At 41.9% G+C, this 25,216-nt stretch overlaps 1 protein-coding gene across 5 annotated transcripts in view; it reads left to right on the top strand.

The window, feature by feature from the left end:
* LOC107227802 (rap1 GTPase-activating protein 1) overlaps positions 1 to 25,216 on the top strand; it is a 158,347-nt gene that overhangs the window by 94,272 nt on the left and 38,859 nt on the right. For all 5 annotated transcript variants that reach the window (XM_046743782.1, XM_046743784.1, XM_046743791.1 and 2 more), the window contains exons 2-3: positions 16,867 to 16,960; positions 17,785 to 17,883. In XM_046743782.1, the coding sequence (XP_046599738.1) occupies positions 16,867 to 16,960; positions 17,785 to 17,883 (193 nt within the window). The remainder of the gene's footprint in view (positions 1 to 16,866; positions 16,961 to 17,784; positions 17,884 to 25,216) is intronic.

Genomic DNA, 25,216 nt, shown 5'->3' with positions numbered 1-25,216 from the left:
TGACGCGACACGATGAGTCGTACAGACAAAATGTCCGGTTGTGGTGAGAGTGAACTTTCACGCACCCACATATTTGTATCGTAGATACACGAATGGGCGGTGAAAAAAAAAAGACATAAATAAAAAATTCCTGCTAAGCAACGACAGCGGAGAAGCGATGACGAATGAGCCAAAAAATGTCCATCTCATCCCAATCGCTGCTGCAGCAGCACGGCTTTATAAGACTGCTGCAGCATAATAATTATAAATTGCGAATGACAAAACCGTCTCGAGAACATCCGGTATAAATGTACATACCTAACGTTGTAAAGCAGCCGCGTATTCCCCAGCGGCAGTCGCTCACTGACCCAAAAACGAAGAAAATTAAAATAACATATCGCGCGACGCTGTGGAAAAAAAAAACCCGTGGGACTCGACGTTGCGCAATTTTTGCGCGAAACGCAATTGTAAGCGAGCCGTTTGCGAATGAAGGACTACAAGGTCTCGAAACTTGAGCTATAAGAACGATAAGCTATCACGGTGGCCCAAATACACGCGCTTCACGGATTTTCTCGCGCTTGAATAATCAGGTTATATGGGGGCGGTTTTATGGCCAGAGTTGTTCGACACAGCACGCGGGGCCTTCCTCGCGAGAATCGAACAAGTGTTTAGGAAATTTGCCCCGTGTATTTAGTAAACGTTCCGGATTCTCGCGACCCTCGTATCTCGATGCGTGCAGCTGTTTCAGTTCCGGCGACTTCGCTTTTTCCATTTTTATCCAAGCCCCCGGGGCCCCCGGTTCACGAAACCGTGAATCAGAGCTTTGTGCCCCGATGCAACGTGAAAAACAAATCACGATTGCACGACCGGATGTGTTCGGTTTGTGTACAGAGTAGGTATCTTTTACGCAGGGAAACATCGAGCCACACACCCTGGAATTATTACGTTATTAATTATTATCACTGTTAGACGCCCCTCGTGTGCCTGAGTTTATGTGGTACCTACAAAAGGCCTGAAGTTAGTAACGTTAACGTAACGAAACATCGGTGAAAATAATCATTATTGCGCAATTTTAGAGATTTAGAGAATGACGTACAAGGAGTTGGCTCTGCGAAATACGAGTATAAATTTTAGACATTCCTGAAGTTGAGAAGTAACGATTTTACCTAAACATGCATCGTTACAGTAACATTACTAACTTCATCATCCTCGTGTACCTAAAACTGTTTGTTTGACGTTGAGGGAAGAGTTCGATCGTCGCTGGGCGCCGGTGATTATTCGATGTATAAACATTATCTCTGGCGTATGTGTTACATGTAAGGTACGCACATACGTACCATTCGCGGAAGGAGGTTTCATTCACGCTGCACAAGCTCACTCGGTTTGTAATACGCGCCTAGCTTAATTAGACTCGTGTATGTAACGTGTGTACTCGCAGAACTCCGGATGTTCAATTATAAAACCTGGACAGTGATTCGTTCATTTGTTAATTCGCTCGGTATACATAACTCTGTAATGCAATGTGTTTACGTACATTCACGCACGCCGACACACGCACGTTTCAACGATGGATTCATCAAACTCTAAAACCCGCTCTCGCCGTCCGGTTCGTTGATACAGATATCACGTATCGGATATAACCAACACGTACCTACGTCTTCTTTCAGAGAGTTTCAGCTGGAGCGTTCATTCAGACTTTGCACTTCACACGTATGTATAATTATATATATATATATATACATGTACGTATATATGTATATATATGAAAGATTCTACGCCTTTGTAGCTTTGCAACAGGCGCTAAACTTGGTCAATCCATGTTATAACATAAGGTTCCGAGTAATATGCAAATGTGTGACTGACAACGCGCCTGCCGATTCCTCGAATCGACTCTGTAACACGTTACTGAAATAGCAGTGCTATCGTTCATTACGAGTACCGCTCATTTGAATTTCAGGATTGAATATCCGTGAGAAGAATACGGTGCAAATTATCGAACTGAATGATAATTTATCTGTCAAAAGACAACGGAAAATTATTACAATAGCTTCGATTTATGAAAAGGCAATACAGTCGTGAATTCGAGTAGTTGTTTCGAACGTTATCGAACCCCATTTACCGCTGGCTTCTGTCGTACTTGGTGAAGGAAATTACCGCAGGCATCGCCAGTTCCGGAAGAACAAGTGTCGAATTTTTCGGAGGGAGCCTAACAACGAGACTCTTCGATGAAGGAAGCTATATAAGACGGTTAATCATCGTTTTTCACGTTTGTGTATATCGTATGCGTGAAGTTCGGCTTCCTTTACGAGCCGTATAAATGCATGCGGTGCGGTGCACGCATGCATTATACATATGTGTACACAAACGAGCCTGTTTTGTGGATACAGATGTAACGACGAGTGTCGAGTATAAGGAACGGTTGAACCGCGTTAACCTTTGACTACTTCCTACGTACGATTCACAGCTCTCTCGTTATACGCAGGGTTATGCTTTATGCAACAGGGTCAACGAACTACGAACCCCGTCGTTTTCGGAGGAAATACTGCAAGCCCAGAGGTGATCGGGTGAAAATCTGGGTGAGGATTCCTTTGGAATTATGCAAGTTGAATCGATCCATAAATAGTACTCCGACGTATAGAGAATAAATTTATCACGTCACGAGGATTCGGTTTCCCGATCACATCTCGATGATCTTCTCGTACATATATGTGGCGTACGATTGTCGAATGGCAATCAATAATTGCGTCATTCGAATTTAGAAGGAAATTGTGCTCGTTCCGTGAAACAAGGACCGAGCTCTCGTAGCCACAGGCGGAGAAAGACAAACCGCACCACCACCGGATATCCTCTCTCATTTTAGTTTTACTCGTTGCGGTAGTCGATATCGCCACCTTATCAAGGTCTCGCCTTACTCTTTTCAAACGTCAGGCCTTAAGTAAGTACTGCGTAGAATATTGTACACATGGCTATCCTGCATTACATACGGCACACAAGTTGCAAGGCACGAACGTAGATGTGAATAATTGATAACACAAGAGAAGCTAACATTTTTCACAGTAAGGAGATTTGAAAATATGGACCAGACGATGATTCCATAATTTTATTGCTTTTTCACACTTGTGACGATCTTTAAGTGACACGCATTTTTAGTTTTGTCTAACAAGGAGATAAAATGAAAAGCCAGCGTCGTAATTAAAGGTAACAAATTTATGTGGGTGCTAAAAAAAATTTTATAAAGTAAAATTTTGCACGATCAATCGTATTTTCATTCTGGGGGTATTGGGGTAAAACTTCTCAAAGAAGAAGAAGAAGAAGAAGAAGAAGGAGTAAAGTACACGTTGATTCTAAATTCGAAGTAACGTACCCTCTGCACGTCTCCTAATCCTTGGATTTGTTTTTCCGTCTCACCGCAGCTTTGTGTGCACTGGAGCACTAGACGGGACCCTCGAAACCAATTCCGTGATTTACAGTAGTCGGTTTGTAGTTTGTTTACACGGCAATTACCCTCGTAACCCAGCGTCAACTGAAGAGGTTTGCTTTACTATCCGTATAAATAGATTGCTTGAGATGCACGGATGAGCTCGTCGGATAATATTACGCGGTTTATTTCGCAAGTGCACCTTCTTCATACACCGCAGCATCGGTTCAACCACGCAATTGCAATTATTTAACGCGATTTTCTGTCTTTCATCTCGATTTATCAAGGAGTTGATTTTTCATCCAACCATTTTTTACCAGCACTTACTGTACTCGCCGCAGGTTGGCTTTGAGATTATCCCGTGTACGCCTTATCGAAATCCATTCATGCCTCCGGTGCCTGCTCGCCAAACTTTCCTGCATCTGCTTCTCGGCTGCACGGCTATAGATAACAAAAAAGAAGTACCTTTGAGTTTGAAAATTAAATATAGAACGTGGGTGAACTGAAACTTTTACGGCACCGGGACCCTTTCATTCGAACACTCGCTGCCTGCAGGCGAAAGGGTTTCCTTGCACGATGGCTCTACCAAAACCTTTTTCGGCGTTAAAAGCTTTCCCTTTTTCCGTCCTCGCTGTCCCTATCCGCATCTTTCCTTGTATCCTTATTTCTGTCATTTTTTCTCTCTTCCACTTTTTTTTCATATCTTTTTAGTTCTCCCCTCGGTATGAATCTATTTGACCTTTTCCCGCCACCCGCACATTTCCGCGTTCTGATTATCGCGTCGTTGTTCGCATCACGATTATTCCAGAATTACACTACCTGTCGTAACCGGAAGAAACCCGGTATACATGCAGCCTGTTCATCAGCGTAAACAGACGGTGACATTAACCGTGTAGTACTACGATATAGCTGTTTTATGCTTATCGTTAGCTTCCAGATTTTCCAGAGTGCTTAGAATGAAAAGAGAATAGAAGTGGAGTGCAAGGTTTTATATTAAATCCACATCGCTTCTCTCTATCTCTCTGTCTCTCTCTCTTTCTCTCTCTTAGCTTTATCCGGAATAAGCGCGGAAATTAATTCGCAGAACGTTATGCGGTGATTGCTGCTGAATGTACGAGAAACGATAAAATAAACCTCCGAGCTTATCTCTACAACGATTTATATAAGAAATAAAATTACGGTGCTTCGGTAATGAAATCACTGAAATTCAATTCGTAATTCGATTGAAATATAGCATCGAGCAGCACTGCGACTGTACATATATATATATATATATATATATATATATTTAATCACATCTCGTTCGATCGATTCAATCATTTTATCTCTATACCTGCGGTCAGAGTCGAGTTTTTACCGCGTTTATCGAAAACTGATTTGAGACACCTGCATCGACAGACCGTGCTGTAAGTTTTTAGCGTTGAAAATTGACTAAATTCACTTTAATTATTAACCAGAATTTCTGGATCGAACCGCAAGAAACGACATAAAATATAAGAACAAAATCTTGACCGTGTATCTGTTTTATCTGAATATGTGTAATACCGTTGGAGAAAGGAATACGTAACTCCGTAAAGTACTTCTATCTACCGTAAACTAATACCGTGCGTCTTACGAGGGATGGAAAGCAACAAGAAGAAGGTATAATAACAAGAAAGACGCCCACGAAGAATAGAAAATGGAGACAACAACTGGCCAGCGTCGATATCTCGTTGCCCATCTTCTACGGGTCTCAGCGTCTGACCAACGGAAACTGTATCGACAGGATCGACTGCAGGGGGTGGCGCTAGCCGGGAGGCAGAGGCTTCGACATCTGGTCTTCGGTTCCGTTCCACAGCCTGGAGAGCAGACCGGATCGAGCCAGACCACCGATGTCTTCGAACCTTTCGAAACTTACTGGTCTAAAAATAGTAAATACACCACCCATACCGAACAAGGCTAGGTGATGCGTGCGTCTATCGCGACGTTGTATCCTAGATCGGATCGAAAGTTTATCGTCTATTCTACATACGTATATCGATGTACAGATTCACGGCTGTTCCGCGCTGTGAAAAACCACCGGATAAATTATATCGCGCGTAATGCGAGCTTTGACCAGAGCTTCGGATGCCGCATCTCGGCCCAGTGCCGATTATAATTTGTCATCGATCGACGTACGCAATGAACGAATCTTGATGCACCACATCGAGGTAAATATCCACAATCTAGAAGTAAATTTTATCAGGCGTCAGGCTCTCGACCTCTTTATTTCGGCTGTATTCATTCTTACGTTCTTTTATCGATATGCTTTGTACCACGCCTCTGATTCTACGTGTATATATTATATTCACGAATAAGCTTCTTTTAGTTACCCGATAACGATTATTGATGGATTTTTTTGAGGTGTAAATGTGGGATAATAGTTACAGTGTTATAAAAATTTGAGAAAAGGAGGAGAGGTTTTATTGTTTTTGAACGAGTAATGTCCATCGGATTACAATTGAAGTGAAATTTGACCAAGAATTGTAATATGTGTAAAATTCTATCGAAACGATTTCTTATAGAGTTATTGAAAATCGCTTCGGAAAGAACGTTTCTTTCTTCTCTGAACCGTAAAAGTGAGATCTTTACTTATACGACACTGTCGTATTTTGTCATCGTCGTCACGTTTTAATCATTCCGAGGTCGCGCGTTTCTTTACCGGTAGATCCTGAAATTCCGTCCACGTGTTCTGTAGATTACACGTTATACCGCGACTTAGAAACGAGCTACTGAATCACTTAACACAGGAACATGCACCTCACCTATCTACCTGACTCATCTCTCATCCGTGTAACTTTATCGCAGTCGCGTAACTTTCCAAGCTACATTCGTACAATAGATATATCAGTGCTGCACGTATGTCTTTAAATGCAGTAAATTATACCTGAGCCGAGATACCTGACCAGAAAATATTTTTCCTTTTACGTGTCTGCAGTCAATAGGTTCTCTCTCCGATGTACGAACAAACGCAACATCTACAGCCTCGGTGCAATAAGAAGTTTGCAATTTTCGCGTTTTCAGCATCTTTACATATTACATGCAAAACGCAACACCAAATTGATTTTTTTTTTTTAATTCCTTTATGTACCTACGTACGGAGCATCGTGTTACACATGATCGTACGAAAAACGGAGGATGAGAGAGAGAGAGGAAGGGAAATAGAGAGTGAGAAATTAATCCATCTCCGTAGCTTCGGTGGCTGCAGGAAGCGAGCAATTAAGCTTAGTATCTCGTCACCCAAGTCGCATCTTTGTTTTCTGACTCACGACGTGTCGGCGGATAAACGGTCACGGGCTCAGAAGCAACAGACCGTCCGGCCACCCTAGGCCGAGGGGAAGGGGACGCGTATGGGGTGGCATTCCATGGCGCTCTGACATTGGGTCAATTGACCAGTTGCGCCCACTTGTTCGTTTTCATTTCGCTTAATCGGAGCCAACGAAGAGCAATGGTTATGCCTTTCTTTATCTCCGAGAATATTACAGTAGCTACGCGCTATAACCCGATCCTCGACGTTTATCTTAAATGTGGAATAATCGTGTGCAGTCTGATACATATATATATATATATCTTCAAATTTATTCGTAATGGCTAATTCTATCGGAAGACCTCAACAGATCGACCAAATTTACAATCACGTGTTTTGCGAGCATTGAATTTTATTGAAAAATATGCAAATTGTCATATATTCCGATGATGAGAATTGAATTTAGAGAAACGATTATCTGCTTACTGTGCTGGATCGTTATCTGGTTAATTTTAGACTTCAGGTTTTAGTTACCTAATTTATGAATGGTCGAGGAGAGCGTCAGCTGTTTACGATGAGAGAGCAGCGAGTCGAGCCTGCTGACGATGTGTACTTGAATTGAATCAGATCTGCAGCGACAGATTGAATCGAATAGATTTGTAAACGTATACGTATAACGTTTTAAACTTTACAAACTTTATAAATTACAATAGATTGCAGGCAGTCGGCGTTGCCGCGCGGATTGCTAGGATGTTGTGTAGAAATCTGCGCTGTATCATTGTGTTCTTTAGTAAAATTAATTACAATATTTCTGAAAAGTAATTATATGCATAAAATATCTTACGACGATCAGCAAGAATAATTCATAAGTTTAAACTCTTTCTTACCGTGTGCTTGTTTCCGTATCGTACAAATTTATCAGCAAACTGCTGCAGGCTACTTTGTCACTCCGTGAATTTGCATGAGTTTTGAATTTCGCAAAAAAAAAAAATATATTGTCCACGTTTTTTTTTCTTTTTATTGCCAGTTATTTAAATTCGTATCCGAACTTTTATCTACAAACTGATATAACTGTGCACATTCTCGAAACGGGGTACGAAATGATTATGTATTATATGAATCGCCTTTGAATAGGCACAGATGCCACGAAGTAACGGGTATCCTGAAGCTTGCCTGAACGAATTTGCTGATTGCGTTACGTGAACTTCAGTTTAATGAAATTCGGTCAACTCGAGCGGCTTGTTCCATAGAAGCAGCAACAGCAGTAGCAGCTGTTGCAGTTGAATGTTTATGTGCATGCAAGTCAATTTACAAACATTAAGCGTATCTATTAAACGTAGACGACTTTCATTCCCCTGCCGCGAGATCAGGGCAAATTATACGAATAGGAGACTTACGCTATCGATTGTACGGGATCGAGAAAAGAAGGAAAAGAGGATAAGATAGATGTATATATTCTGTACCGATAGCAATCTCGTTAGATCGAAATCTATAAAAAATAACAACCGTATCAACCTCGTACCTAGTACTTACTCGCATCTCATACGTACAGCGTTTACAACGCGATCGCTCCGCCGACAAATCCCCGTAATTTTTTTTTTTTTTTTCTCTTGGTGCAATTCATCTCGTACCGTAGGTATAAACGATTCCGGCACACGATGGAAACGTGGATGTCGACGGTCTGCACGCGTTTCATCGACACTATCAACCTTCCATTGTGACCTCGCACAATATGTAATATTCGGAACGCCTCCGGAGCTCGAGTGAAGTACATACACGTTACCCGCGTTCTTTGTGCTCCGCATACCGTCGGGACGGTGACCAACCACCACTTTTCACACCCCACAACCACTCGGCGAGCTCGCCTACCCGTGTTATATATACACACATATATATATATACACGTGTACTGCAGGGGTGTAGAAAATCATCGACTTACGTTTGTACGCATACCATATCATACCTATAATATGTGCCGAAATCCCTGCAGTGCACATTACGCGAGCAATTGGCGCAATTACCCCCCGACATCGTGATCCTTGCTTTTTTCCTCGTCGCCATTGATCGCCGTTCCTCTGCATTCGGCATTCGGGGGCACAATGAACGGTCAAATTACGGGTATTAGTCGGATTTGGCGTGGTTTGCATTGCGATAAACCGGGAGTTACACGCCCACCTGGTCGATTTGTATACACGTACGGTACGCCGAGCACTGCACACGCCGAGTTGCACACGCGGTTGGGAAGAATCGGGAGGTAAACGATTCCGTAATCCAAAGCGGCGAGAACGACCCTCACAATCGCCGATTCTTCGCTCGGTTGAACGGTAATCAGAACCTACGACTCTCTGTGTGCGCGGACGAGTTGGCTCGGAATTTTTGGCATATCGGTCGGGGGTTGCCGACTTTCCCCGTTTATATGTCAAAGGGGACGGTGTGACTCGTTGCTTTGTCGAGGCATCCGCTGCGTGATTCCAATGACCGCGTTACGATTGTCCCGAATCGTTCGATCGGGTCAACGTGCCAGCACGTCGCTTATTACAGGATATTGGAGAGAGAGAGAGAGAGAGAGAGAAAGAAAGAGAAAAAGAATCAAGTTGGAAAATTTTAAACTTGAATTCATTGCGAAGAAGTGAACTGCGGGAATAATAATCGGAATCATCTTTTTGTTTTGCAATTAATTACACTGGGTGGATAATCCGCTCGTGCATGTTAACAAAATAACATATGTGCATTGCCGTTGAATATTGGGTATATCAGGTTTGCGGGGGGTTTCATTTCATCCTTTGCCTTCTATAAAACGGAAATTTCTCTTCACGTGGAAACATTCCTCCGTTTAATGGAATTTTATTTATTTACCCCTGTGCTCCGACTTATCGTGGAAATCAAACGCGTCGCTAGGGGCTTGTCCGCTAATTAAATGAAACCCTAACAGCGTCATGTGCTCGGCACGAGTCATCGACAACTCGTTGCGGCGACTGCTTTCGCCTGCTTGTCTGACTGTTTGCCCCACGTACTTTATTTTTTTTTTTGTTTTTTGTACATATTCCCGTTTGATTTAAAGGGCAGAAAATTAACATATTTGACGCTCTTCTAACCACCGCGGGGGGGGGGCTCACCTAGAGGTTAAGCCACTTATCTACACGTGGCACACACCGTGTCATCTGCTCTCGAGTGAGTCAGTTTGAGATAAAATTATACATGTTGGATAGAATTTAACGATATAATTATGCGCATGGATCGTGTCCATATAAGGGTTTCTTTTTTTTTCACAGAAGTAAAACCGTTGGAACTTTACTTACTCCTAAAAGCTCTCGCGTTCTATTCAGCGCATAAATTAACATTCTAACCAATTCTCTTTTCAAAATTATACTATTCGCGCTAAGCGCGTACGATATAACCCGTATAATAAAGTTTATAATTAATACAACCTGGCATATATTCTTGATCGCTCGATGATTAATCACTTCGAGCATTGAAAATAATTGGGAGCTCATAAATATAAAAATCTCTGTCCAACAGCGAGACGCTTATGATTAATATAATCTAGGCTTATATCGTGTAATAGTGAGAACTGCGACGTAAAACGGGAATACCTAACTAATCCGCAAATAACATACCGATTAGCCACTTTCTATTCCTTATACACGCGACGTCATATTTATCATCTCCTTCACAAATGATAATTCATCTCGGCTTAATGGCGATTCGAGTGTGTGTACACAGTGTAGCTTACAACGTACGTACACATACGTGGATAAGCGCTTGTGTTCGACAATGCGCAGGTATATTAAGGTCGAGTGGTTTTCGGAAGTACGGGAAGAAAAAAGTTGGCCGTATGACGGTGAGTAGGAAACGAGAATGGATATGGGTACGAAGGACACAACGTAAAACCGGGTGGTTAAAAAAAAAAGGGGGGGACGACGATTATTCGTTCTCCGTATATAGCTGCAGCGTGTGCCGTACGAGCGGTGCAAAAGGCGTGAATGTGGGTACTTTTTGTCACGATGCAAATGTCAATACGACACCGTATAGCGTCGGTCTCCGTTTACCCAGATACGCATCGCCCCGAGTGCACAATGCCAAAATACTCGTAATAATAGTAATGAGGAATGAAATATGGTCTTATGCAAATTTTTAGACCCGCCGAGGAGGATACGCTCGCACTTACAGATATACAAGCTTGCGTAGGTATGCTTGTGTATAAACCTCGCATATGTTCAGGCAGTAAGCCCCCTTTTTTACGGTACAGTATCGTTCGCGATGGTAAAAAAATGTTATCCTTACAAAAATTTCCCCGATATGTGGAAAAAGTGTAATACGTAGTGTACGGGAAAATTCAAGTCGAGTATTTTTTACACCCGTTAGACGGTTGTCCTACGATTCGGTCTTTTTGTGTAAAAATAACACTGATGACAGGACCGTCTTTTCTCGTTACGAAATCAGCTTTCGATGACGGAAAGACCTGAGTCACTTGAGATAATCCTACGAAAGATTGTACTTCGTCTAAAAGTCGATGGCGAAACAGAAGCAGTGTATAATAAACGTGAAATGCCAGCTTCTCGCTTTGGGGATAATTACATCAGACTTTTAAGGTGCTTATTTTATCTTGTAAAACGTTTTTTCTTCAACTGTATCTTTGAATTACGAAAATCTCTGATTGAACATATAATGTATTCTCGCGGCCACGGTATGAAGAACATTATTTTCGTTCAATCGCATTTTCAGTACCGTGCACCGGTGAAAATAATTATTGGTCGCGAATTAAAAAGAATTGAAAAAGAGAAGAGAAAAAAAAAAAAATTGAAACATCGAGGCTGTCGTATGCGTACGTAAACCTGTAATATACTTGGCTGGAAAATTTTGCTTCACGTGTAATTTTGTGGGCGTACACAGACGGTAGTGAAAATATTTGTACACACAGAGGAACGACACGTGAGCCCAATGTGAAGGGAGGAGGTTTCACCGTATGCCTGTGGGTGAGGTATAAACCAACATCTCACCCCCTCCTCCCCTCCCGCCCTCCCTCTTCCCAACTCGCGACACGTAACATATGCACTGCTCAGTTGAGCTTTGACGTACGCTTGGTATATATATATATGTATATGCACGTATGTGGACTACACACACGGTGTAGCCATCTAAATTGTCCCAGCATCGTCCGTCGGTGCGACGGCTATATTGTCATTTGGACCCTTTGAGAGTAGCAGCGTCGCTTGAAATTACGCAACGCTTTTGTGTGCCGTTTTTGTTTATATTGTTTTACTTTGGTTTCTTTTTTTCTTTCTTTTTGATTTTGGTTGGGAGGGTACTTTTTGACTCTCGATTTATACGTGGGTAGTAGACGTGCCCTCGGAAGGTAGAAGAATTAATGGCACGTTAATACAGGACGCACCGTGTGCTGTGTTGCTTTTAGGTACTCTATGTTAGGTAGTACGTGCATTGTGTATATAAGAATCTGCGATGTCACATATGTCGCGATGCGGGAGAACAAGGTACTCGTAACTTCAACTAGACATTTTTCACTACCGGTTTCAGCTGTGCCTGTGTAATTGTAATTGTAGTTGTGTCGCTGTGTTATATGCCTATACGTATTGTAACAGGGGGTGTTTTAGAAAATTATCATATTATTATTGTTTTATTTTTGTTAGTCAATTTTTAAATCTGCCACTTTTGACGAACAATGAACCTCTCAAAGTTTGTGACTCGATATTTGCCCATTCAAGCAACGTACGGCATCTGCTTAACTCCGTTATAGAGTGGCGACATAATTATTTTTTTGACTAACATGTTATTAAAACTTGAAAAAAAAGGAAAAATTAAGAAACTCTGAATTGAATATTTTTAAACTCTACTCAACAAAGTCGTTTCATTCATCTTAATATTAATACTAAAATCTTATATATACTAATACTATATATATATATGTATATACACGAATACTAAATTCTTATTCAGAACAAGCTGATATCAGCTGACTCGGTGACTACTAAAGTTTGTGTAAAGGATTAGAAGACAATTGTTTTAACGTTGTCATTAATTATCAAGTTCAATAGCACGTACACACGGAGGTGAAATAATCAAGTCGTTCTTCTTCATTATCTTGAACCGCGCGGTGGTTAAAAATAAGCACTTACACAACAATGCTGTATCAGAGTACACAAAGGAAAATAAAATTAAAAATAAAAACAATTATGACACTGGAACAGGAAATTACGTTAGCCCGCAGATCCGGTCAGTCGGGTTGCGAGCAGACAAGCTTATGCGTATAGAAGAGAATTAAATAAACGAATGAAAATAAAATAAAGAAAATATGTTTGTTCATCAAAATGGAACGACAATGAATTTCGTACATGTACACGTTGTTCATTTAAATATTACACGCCGGCACGTGCGAAAATTTCACTCGCAGAGTTGATTGGTTGTTTATTAATTATTTATTGTTAGTACGAGGTTCTTCCGTGTGAAAGTTTCGCCGCTCTGTATCCAGTCACCTTCAACCTTTTTTTTTCCTCTTCTTTTCGAAGCAACGCAGCGCGTGCTACTAGCCCGAGCACACATAGCGCAATTATCGCCTGCTTCAATCGCATTTTTTAGGTTGCGCGATGATCGACGAGCGCGAATCCATCACCGATTCACACAATACCCGCAGAGGCGTGGTCACGTGGTCGCACAGTACCGTAACAAGATGCAGGAAGAGGAAAGAGGTGGAGAAAAAAATAAATAAATACGGAAAAAGAATGATGAAAAAAAGAAACGGCAGCGGTGACTAGAGGCAAGGATAGGCAACACGATCCATCAACGTTCAAACGAATGACATCCGAATGACCGAATTAACATATTCATAGAAATAAAGGGGGTCTTCCTCATCCCGGCCCTAGGACGACATCTGCCAATCAAATACCCACCCGTCGACTTGCCGAGACTATAAAACACAAACAGCGTTGTACTTCTGACGCGTATGGTTTATACTAAATTAATATTTTATTCAAATTCAGAGACCAGACTTGCCGAGGTTGGTTCGTTCCTCCTGCACGGACCAGTTTCCTTCCTGAATTTTTCACATTTGCATCTTGTGCAACTTACGCGACGGTGGCAAAGGCCAATATAAACATAATTAAATACAACCTCTGCGTCTGATCGTCCAGGTGTAAACTTTTGCTACGATTAGTTTTCTCTTGCACGGTTGTATACAGCGTGTCATTCTTTCTACGAGCGTAGAGGACGGTACGAAGATTCATCAGAATGCTTGATTATTGGGTCTTGCTCTGAGTTTTACTCTGAATTCTGATCACGCGATGAGACACGGTTTCAGCAATAAATCGATGAAACTTACGTGTTCGAAATTTACTTTGGATGTTAATGAGATTATCAGTGTTCACGCAAAATTAGCCCAAAGAACTTCGGTATATATCCGGTGAATGTGAAGAAAGGGAAAAGAAGGAAGCTGCTTTAAACTGGCCGCAAGTAAACCCTCGAACTTCCCGTTCTCGCACTGCAGGTTCCAAGTTCATACAGAAAAAAAAAGAATAATATCAAATGCCAATTTCGAACTATAAATTCAGATTCGTGATTAACGATTCTGAAGCCAAAATCGGAATATTTTTTGATTTGTTTCCACCATATTGGATGGCCATTTTGGATTTCGCAATCCGACTTCAGATTCGTGATCAGCCACCCAACAAATCAACGAGTACCAATTTTCATCTGAATCTAAATGTTTTTAGTTTTTTTTTTCACCTTTTTGCATACGCTAAATTTAAATTTTGCAAATCTGACCCTGGATTCGTGATTAACGACCCAAAAAAACGTTACCAATTTTCATTCAAATCCATTCATCCATCCTCAAGATATCATTTTTATTTGATTTTTTGGAATTTTGTTACTCGAATAATTGAAAAAGTACTGAACCGATCAGAACCAAAATCTAATCAGTTCTAAGCGTAAAAAAGCTGCGTCGATTGAGATCAAAGTCTTTGAAATCCGGAGACTCGTTCTCGAGATAAAGTCGAATAAAAAAATTGATCACGTACGTACATACATACAGACACACGGTCGTCCATCTGAAAATGATTGAAGGTGATGCTCTAGACTTAAAAACGTGTAGATCTAGTGAAAACTCGACTTTTTACTTTCGGGGTCATCACCAATAACTTTCTGTTTTCTTTGAAAATCGAGAAACGGGAAGTTAAAAAATCTGTCATTACTTTGCGGTAATTATTATTGTACGCAATTACCTAGGGTACAAATTCCGACGAATAACAGAAATTAGCGTTTCACCGTCGCGGGCTTTCGTTCAATATATATGTACAAGCATGTGTATGTATGATATACGGTAGAATGGAACAGAAGCGGTACAGTCGCGTTTATTGTTTATTAAATTTTAAATTATTCAATTAGTCTTTCGTCCGCGGAAGCTACCGTCGGCGGTGTGAAACTCAATCCCATGAGAATACGAAGCGTTTCATTGTGGTTTGTTATGGTTTATCGTGACTCTTTATGAATGTTATGGCGTTTCTCACCGGCTTGTGAATATACACAAGAAATACATTCCACACATTGCCCCGCGTCTGACTCGGTTCGTTCCCTTTATATATTTATTCGAGTTGTCCTAGCTTTTCTCCCTTTTTGTCTCTCCCTTCCTTTATTTCTTTATCTCCTTTCTTCCTTCCTGTCACTTTTATATTTCTCGGGATCGTTGAATCGCCTTTCTCCTTGTTATTTCTACCCCTAACGTAACGGTGATGACCTCGGTGATAATTTCGCGCGTGACGGCTTATTACTTTGTCAATATACCTTAATTAACGCCAATTCCTCGGTATTGTATCAAGGAAGACAATAACCTGCCGCACATAGCTGAGCGTAAGACGAGGCGAGGCAGATGGACAATCTCCAGAGCTTGTATACCTATATAATACAGAATTGGCTTCTTCCAACTCAATGTTTTCCCATTTTACCCTAACATCGAACTATTACGTCGTTGACAATGAATTTCACGTAATTACTCGTCATCTGTTTTATGTGCAAAGACAACAACAACAATAAGTGCTGGTACAGCTGCCAGTGATTACTGATTAACGTCGATACAATAGTCACAACCGTCGCTATAGACAACAACAACAATAGCAGTAAAATGAGCGTCGCAAATTTTACGTCACGGAAATTCAATTCACGCGCGTTAACGCTGACTTATTTCTTAGCTTCTTCGCGTACCTGCCGCAATGCAACCTTGTGCCACCGGCTCTGCATCTGCCCGGGTTTTATAAGGTTCGCGGGAAGAGGCCGAGTGCATTATACGAGCGGGTAATTGTTAATTAACCGACTCTTTACCTCAGGTGAACGGTAACGACGTGGTTATAAAGAGCGACGTGACACCTCTGATGCGCGATAATTTTACCTCTCTCCGCCGCGACTCGCGTGCGTAATTATAATTTATACAGAATTATCTTATATGACACGCGGAATTTGTTACGCCAACGAGACCTATTCGAGCAGGTGTGTCTGCGTGTAATCTTCACGCGCCTCACGTGCCGCGCTCTGCGGCTAACGCCTACAATGGGGCTGATTAAAACATTGTTTTCATTGCGGCGGTGCTGCAGTATATGGGATTAAAATTACAGGGGTGTAATTTCCGCGCTTCGTAACGCGGCACGCGCCTTAATTCTCTTTATTAAAAACAGTAGATGCAACCATGATGACGACGATGATCGCACCCAGGCTAAGCGTCAAATTTAATGTACGATTCAGTGGGCGCGAGGTTTATTGGCAGCTGCAGCAGTCACTTTCGATTCATTCGGCAGATGCTTTTCTTTTGAATAATTCTCGCAGCCGTTGCGTCTCATGAGAAACTGTAAAATCATCAGCTGTAAAATAATCATTGATAGGTATTCTATACCTCTGACATTGCTTATCGAAGTTGCGACCGTAGCTCGCAAAGCTCACGATCAGATTCCAACCGCAACCGTCCCGGTGACTAACGATAAGTACTGCGGGAAGTGGTGCGCGTTTGACGCTTCAATTTTCCTCGGAATGATAGTGTAATGAATTTCTTGCAGTCACCGAGACTAAAAGAATGGGACTCGATATTAAACAACAAAATATGTGATTTTTTTTTCTTTCATACGATGCCGATTGTGAGATAGCTTAAAGTTTCGGAACCTGCCGCAAGATTCTCTTATTTAATATTTGCATTTTCCTTGTTTTTCAGGCGGCAGCAGCTCGACCAATCGGTTTACTGCAACTCCGAGCCCAGACGGACGGAGGATACGCAAAACAGCCGTGTTAATCCGGATAAAGTAAAGGTAATGAAGAGTAACTGGTTGAACTTTATTACGGAGTTATCTCTCTCTGTTCATATCCAGCCGGCTGTTGGCTTGCACGCTTTCAGGCGGCGGAAGCGTTTTTCTCTGCTTTCATTAGAACTTTAACGAGCCATTATGTGCGCGCACATGTGTGTCTATAATAAGTTTCCATGTACACGCTGCAGAGTTGCGAATTCAGAGACCAAAAAATTCGAGTCAAGAGACCCGTGTTCCCTAAATGATACTCGCTGTAAAAATTATCTCGGTACAAATCGTTGAAAACACTTCACAGTGACACCTAATTTTTCAACATTTACAATCCTGGCCGCAGACTTCGAAGAGTTCACTTTACATATTTTTCGTTCGGATGTACACGAAATATTTTGGGTTATTCGTGAATCGGAAAATTATGTAATTTTCAGATGTTTTCACATGCAATTCGCTATTACATAACGCAGACGACGCTGAAGACAAAGAATGGCAAGATAGCCGAGCGAAAGTCGTCCGGAAATGAGATAAACCGTTGTGCGTGGTTTTTCTCGAAATACGTCAAACTATTCCACAATGTAGCTATAATCGCTGCGCAACATTATACATATACGGAGAAAAATGTCGAGATGATATCAGACTTCGTTTACCGCAAACGGTTCGTCATGCGTGTATAATCATATCATAAATCCAGCTTTCGTATACATCAGTTGACAGAAGCGAAGGAAAACTAATATGTCAACCATTATAGGAAAAAAAAAAAAAAAATACCTCAAAGCAATTCGATTAATATCGTCACAGAAGTTAATTAAAACCGGATTTTCTCATGTTTTCAGGGAACGACGCATTCCGACCATATGTTCGAGCTTCTCGAGAGGTGCCAGAGTTCCCGTCTTGATGATCAACGCTGTCCCTTGCCTACATACTTCTCTCAGGTGAGTGTTTAAATTAATAGAGTGACACGAGCGTTCACGCTGCACGACGCTCGGGCGGCGCCTCGACAAAGTTTTCCCGCTACTCGTGCAGCGGGTGTCTTATTACCGACTTACACCCTGTGCCCTTCGTACCTAGACCTTGTACCGTAGGTATACACTATCCAGGAATTGGCAATTTTCCTCTCGTTTCTCGGAAGAACAATTCTAATTTGAATTTATACGCACTGTACCGTATTAGGTGTAACGAAGAAGAAACGCTGCGTGTTTAAACTTGCTTAATTGAACTTTTCTCGCCCCTTTGTCGCACTGCTGGTTCTCGACGTTGCAAGCTATGCGCAATACCTTCGCTCATTTCCCATCCAACCATCGCATGCGTTTCACATCGTAATCTTTCCGATTGCCGAGGTCCTACTCGTAATAACACGCTCGGGTTTCATCGTCAACCACACACTGAAAGTATAAGAGAATACAGAGCTCGAAATTCGTTCATTATTATTACCGGTATCCCAAATAGCCGGTGTTTGCCCTCGGGGTGTAGCGTTGCTTGTTGCTGTAATTCTCGCAGCGATCAGCTTATAACAGAGCTTGTAACACACCCAGGTACACTGTTAGGTATCCTATACCGTTTAACAAACGCGCGCGCTCGCGCTCAGGAAGAGAAACATCGTTAACGATCTTTAGATGAATGAACCCGATTAGCTTCGCTTTTTATACCCCCTCGCGGTGATTTAGCCGAGGACTACAAAGGTATGTGCGTATGCACCTTGAGCCTGCGGCTTGTTATAGTAGGCACGTTACGTCGCGTCGCGTTGCGTCGCGTCGGGCTACAAGGTGTAAGGTATAAAACAACCAGCTACAGTGAACAAAATTGCTCCGTCACTCGGATCAATCGCAATTGGCGTTGCATTGTACGCGTATAGCTAGGCATTATAGCTGTAAGGTATAACAGATACATACCCTGCATAGGCAGCCACACGGCTTGCGCTTTGTTTCCAATTGGATTTACGGGGTGACAGAAAAAAGAAGACCCACGATCGACGCTGCTCGTGTTGGGGATGATTTTGCCGGTCATTCGCTAACCGATCTCGCTATGCAGAAAAAAAGGAAACGGAACAGCAAAAAAAAAAAAAAAAGAAAAAAAAACACCACACGTATCGAATTCGTATCAGTCCCCTGTAGGTACCGTACCGTTAATGCATCGTGTACGCTGGGAATTGTTCACGATTCGAATCTGATTGATTAGCATAATAATTGAGCAGGAAGTTCGCCGCCTAGGAACGACACAATCGAATTAAGTCAAGGCCGCCTGCTGGCTCGACGATCCCGCTGCGTAAACTGATCCTAATCTTCTAATGAAATCTGCAATTATATTCTACTGCTCGCTACGATGCAACAAGGCCTTGGGCGCGTCTCACGACGTCGACTTTAATCCTGGCCATCCTTCGTGCTACAATTGCGAGGCGTGCCCAACCCTAAACTTCCTCGTTTGAACTGTTCAATCACTCTAAAGCCGGTCTTGATTCTGCAACTCCAAGCGCTGCTGCGGAGGTGAGATTTATGACGGTTAAAAGGACTGCGGCTCGCAACCGTCTTGCCATGCTTCGCGAACTCGGACGACGTACATCCTCTTCAATTATGACCACGTACAGAATGGTTATCAACATTCACCGTTAACCCAGCATAGTGCCAACCCAACTATTCCCTTGGGTCAGATAGTGACATACACGCCTGATTCTGATGACACGGACCGAACCGCATATTCGACTGCTTCTACGACGCGCGTCGTTCGTGAATTTCGAGGAATTATTTATCACCCTATTATACCGTGGTTCGATGTGTGACATAATGTATTGAACCCACAACATTACGCGCCTTCGCTCACGGCTTCTGTTTGAACGAGGAAAAATCTAAACCGACTACGATTTATTTTACGCTTTCACTTCTTACACAGATCAAATTAAGCGTTGGAAAGACCAAGAATGTAATCACGGTCAGTTTTATCCTACTGAGATTAAATTAAAGTTTTCTGTACAGGTGATATACATAGCGAGTTGAAATATTTTCACTTCTTTCACGATGCATATATTTTTCACGATTAGAACTTACAACTTCAAGACTTACTGTTTATGCGAAAACACTGTTATTTTCTCGTTTGGTTGTACAGACTAAGTATTTTCCATTGGTGTATAATTAATGATCTCAAGTCTTAAGTCACTCTCTCACTTTCTCTATACACAGTACTTTCTTTGACGGAAGGAATTCCAGTATAATTTCAATCTTAATACCCGTCCTCTCAACCTTGACATTTGCCATGCAACACAGAAGTACCTCGTTATAAGAATTACACACAACTAATGTATAAATGTGTCAAAGAGCAAAGTATTCAACCGCCTACCTCGGCCCTGGCAAACTTCTGTACGTACATAACAAAACTCGCGCATTATGCCCACGTGTGTCTCTCCAAGGGTGCTCAAACAGCAGGCCGGAGCTCTTGCTACTTCGATTTCCATTCCGTTTCCAAATCCGCAGACGACCGTGACCCAAGGAGGCCCGATAAGACACTTGGCTACGGTCGTTTCTCGCCATTCTTTCATACTCGGTGAAAGAAAGGGGACGTAAAAAAAATTCGGGATTAGCCGAAGGACTGCTGCGACAGTCCGATGCCTGAGGTTGATCCCTTTCTACTCTCCCTCTTGCCTGCAGTGGTTTCAAGTGCTCTGCACTTGAGATCACGGTTGGTATTCTGGCTCGTGTTAGAGACGGAGAGGATATCGCGCGTAGAACTAAGTGCTTCGGTCCGGTGAATCGTAGGACAACGAGATCCGTTATTAAAAATTGATAAAAACGAAAGACTGCTGCTGGATCGCTTCGCCGCTTCCACTCGCGGATCCGATACTCTCGTCTCGAAAATGCTGTAACAAAGAGAGAGGAACTCAATCCGGATTATCCTCCATGTACCGTATTCTCCGCATTTCTGTCCTACACAAAAACCCATTCATCGCGGGTCAAAATTTTATATTAAACCCATCGAGTGACTCTTTTCCTTTTTATCGGAATACTGCGGGGTTAGTTGAATTCGGTCCAGTCGACGGTCCTCCGATTTTCGATATAATTCCTTGCCGAATCAGTTTCCGCCGAAGAATGCGATACAAAATCACGGGATTTCTCTCTTACACCGTTCGCATGATGACTTCGGGTGAAAAAAAAACTTCCCAACCGTCGAGATCTTCTATCACATTGCACTCTAATGTTTTTGCACATCGCGTCTAGACGTTTGTCGAGCCCTTCCTCGTGTTGCGCCTTTAATATGTTGCGTATGTATCCTGTATTTCTCAACCCAACTGCTGTTAATGGATTTTTTTTGTCTCGTTCGTTTTTTGGCCATATAACCTCCATACGTTTAACTTCATTTTTAACACATGTGTTTTAAGTGCCCAGGTTCTTTTCTCTATTCGTCAAACGTGCGTTACATCAGAAATTTGTTTTACCACTTGGAAACTTGTATATCTCCTCGTTCTCACTTGCTTTGTAGTTTGCCAATAGGCGATAAACAAAAGTAAATTTTTTATCAGTCGGTAAACGTAGAACTTATTAGTTGTCGGTAGTGTAGATTCCTGTTCTCGGCAAGAAACCAAGCGATACGTCAGCTCATCGGTCGGTAACTCAACGCAATACGCATGGTCAGAGTAAATCCTCGGTCGGTAAACGTACCACCCGGAATCGGAGGCTAATGGCCTGCCTCACTTCAAATCTACTTACGTTTATCTCGCTATTGATTTCAGGCCACTGCGCCGATTTAGCCTGGAAATCGTCCCAAAGATGCCGCTGAGCAACCACAAGATTGTAATTTATCTTTGTAAGATCAGGTCCTGGAGTTCGTGCAAACTGACTTGACTAGTACATTGTCTACGAGTTGAAATAATCTAGCTGCAAGTTCCCGCTGTAATGCAAATAGAGAGGACTTACAGTACCGGTAACACGAGTTAACAAAACGAGTGGGTTGCAGTTAAGACGGAAACGAGGATGCGAAGTAAAATCCAACGAGCCAAGATCTTTTTAATTCCCGGAAAAGAACAATTTCCATAGCATTAGGATTATTCTGACTACCACTGCCGCGAGTTGTTTTGTTTTTAAAATTTCACTATAAACTTGTTGTAAAATAGCAATTGAAATACCTATATGAAAGGCGCACAGAAATTGAAAATGAAGCTGCGAATTCAAAAAAGAAAAAAAGAAAAAAAACAGAATAACAAAAGATGATTGCGCAATTTTCGTCGATCAGAGAGTCGATACTCGTGTTGTTTGCCCCTCCTGAACGGCATAATGGGCAACGTGATCGTTGAACTCATTCTACGATGCATGCGATACGTGCAATCACGATTTTTCCGTAAGTTTATTATATTGTAATGCATACGTATCCTCAGGGTGCTAAAAGAATCGCGTACATAGCATTTGATGCACGGATCGTTGGAGTATAAATCAAAAAGATTGGCAACGCACAGGTCAGTCGGTCGCACCTAATATCCATCATCAAAAAAGCAGCGACAGCTGCTCAGCCGTTGCTGCTGCTGCTGCTGCTGATAGAGAGGTCTTTCAGACGACGTATGCAATTCAAAATCGGTGTGTGCCATATACTCCGCAATTCTCCATCCGCACACACGTAATTGGCGAAACTCATTGTACGCCGCGGTTTAGCGCAGGTATAATTCATGTATGAATGGGAAAAATTTCGACTCAAGGCCGAATGCGAACTGCGGCTTCTTTCTTCGCGAACTGCAGACCGACTTCTCTCCTTGACTTGAAAATGCGATCATTGCGTTGGATCCAAGAAAAAATGGGCGTGCAGCTGTCGCGAATCGGCATCACCATTGTACGACGATGGTGCATACTTGCGTTGATACCGACACGCCTTCGTTATGCTCGACGGTGGTTGAAGGATGACGAACACGACGACGACGATATGGCACGATATGCGCAGCACGCATGCAAGGAGGCGAGACGCAACGTCCTACGGGATGTGGGGAGAGCGAGTCCTCTTCCGGTCGGCAGACAGGTACACCGGAAGTTTCGCTCCAGCCACCGAGGCGAGGTACACTAACCGTCATGCTAGGGCTTCGGCTAAATACTCGGAAAGATTTTACAGATTTCTTGCGTGTATGTGTGATGGATGCGGACCTACATTATACGCGCGTACGGGGCGGTATGCAGTAACCGTGAAGATCCCAGATTTCGATGACAGGATGTAGGTACGGAACGATATGGCGATTGCGGGTGAAATTGTTTGTTTCTTTTTTTTCCCCTCCTCTCATTTTCTTTCTATGTTGACTTTTTGTTAGGCATCCGGTACTATTTTCATTTTTACTTTCGGTAAAACACGAGCAGCGTTCCATTTTCACTTGTTGTTCCGTCTTGTCTTTTGTTCGATCCCCTTCTATATATGCATGTACAATAGTACAATGCGTCGTAAAGTTCTTTCGCGAAAATAATTGCTTCTAAAGTTGAAACTAATAAACGGCTCAAGTTCTCGCGCTTCCGAGACTAACATCCATGCTTTCATTATGAACACTTTTGCACGTATATGTATAAGGGCGTAGGTTCTTGTACAACTTGTATATGAAGTTTTAGTACCTAATTAAAATTATGCGCTATTGTTTATCTATTTTCTTATGACTGTTTTTGCCACTGACGTTGAGCAGAAATTTCCTAATTATGAAAGTATGAATCCTCAGAGTTACGCTAAATATATTCCTGCTGTGTTATATATATATATATATATATATATCATCGAAACTAAACAAGTTTGGGGAGCATATAAGTGAGAGTGATTAATTATGCATGTTTACCGTAAATGTTGAACTGTTCCTTGGATACAAATATCTATTTCGTAATAATATCTCGTAACTCATCAGTATAAATATAATCGTAAGTCAAATAACGTAATAGGGGGGAAAAAAACGTTTAAGTTATAACATAGAATTTTAAAATGTCAGAGATACGCAAACGAAAGTGAAGCGTATACGTAAAGTGAATCGAGGGCAATGTAGATTTTGTCTTTTGAAAAACTTTCTAATTAGATTCGAACGCCCCGGTTTTATACGTAAAGAAATTTTTTAAATTGAATTCCGAATGCAAAGAGCTACCCTCGTCTACTCGAGATGTCCTGCGGAAAGGAGTTCGGAGCGACAATTAGTTAACCCAATTCTTCAATTCGTCCTGCTAATGGAATCCTTTCGCGTTGGTTATAGAATCATTGAAAAAAATCGATTACTACGGGTAGGTACGATCTTTGTGTCGTTTGTAGCATGCATTCTCCGACCATTCACCCGAGTCGGTTCTTTTTCACTTGACGTGGTTCACATCTCTCTTTTTTTCTCCCTCCCCCTCCGTCGCTCTCTCTCTCTCTCTGTCTCTATCAACGGATGAAGTTGATGAAAATAAAAATAACGTCCCAGGACACACAAAAGAATGGAAAGAGGGGGCCATCGGCGTGCTTCACGAGACAAGAAAACAAGTCGACCACGAAATGACATCCGCTTGCAGTCGAGCAGTCTTGTCCTGGCCCCGCGCTCTCTTCGTTGTCCGGTTTTCAGAAACTTCCTCTCGGTTCTCTGTTCCCTTTTCCCTCGGCTTGGTCTTCATTTCGTTTCTCGCCACAACCAATTACAGTCCTTAACGAATTCAGTTGAACGTATGAACGTCCGCCACTGACAATAATTTTCAATGCTTCGTGCACGAGGATCGTATACACTGTACGTATAGCCGAAAAAAGTTTACAAACTGCAGGTAAAAAAATACATCAGTTTTCTACAGAAATCAGTGACTTTATCACAATTTGAAAGTCACTTTTTTCTTCTGTTGACAGAAGCTAGCCACCTGATCATTTAATAATTATAAATGTTTTGGTCATTCTGAACAAACGCTTTGAAAGGGTTTGTCTAGAAATGGTCTTTCACGCGTTGAGAAAAAGTTTATATTTACAAATAGTCAGAGGTGCTGCAGCACTGTTCTCACTTCAATCTCTTTCCAGAGAAAGACTTTTATTTGGTTATTAACTGTTTTTCGTTTTTTCGAACTAAGCAAACATGTATACTCTGCAGATGAAATAAGTTTAATATTATACAGTCTTGTCGAAATGGTTGAAAATTCTTGCCATGCATGAAAAGATAAAGTTTCAGTTACCTGAGTCAAGATCATTTGTGTCAAATCACGTTCGGACATTTTTATCCGGTAGTGTGTAAGTTATACAGTGACGTACGGTTATACGTACAATTTACTATCTTCCATCTGACAATCTTATAGACATACATGCAACCTTTCAAAATTACTTTCTACA

Source organism: Neodiprion lecontei, chromosome 1 (assembly GCF_021901455.1).
Source record: "Neodiprion lecontei isolate iyNeoLeco1 chromosome 1, iyNeoLeco1.1, whole genome shotgun sequence".
NCBI lineage: Eukaryota > Metazoa > Arthropoda > Insecta > Hymenoptera > Diprionidae > Neodiprion > Neodiprion lecontei.
This window is presented reverse-complemented; position numbering and strand designations above follow the sequence as displayed.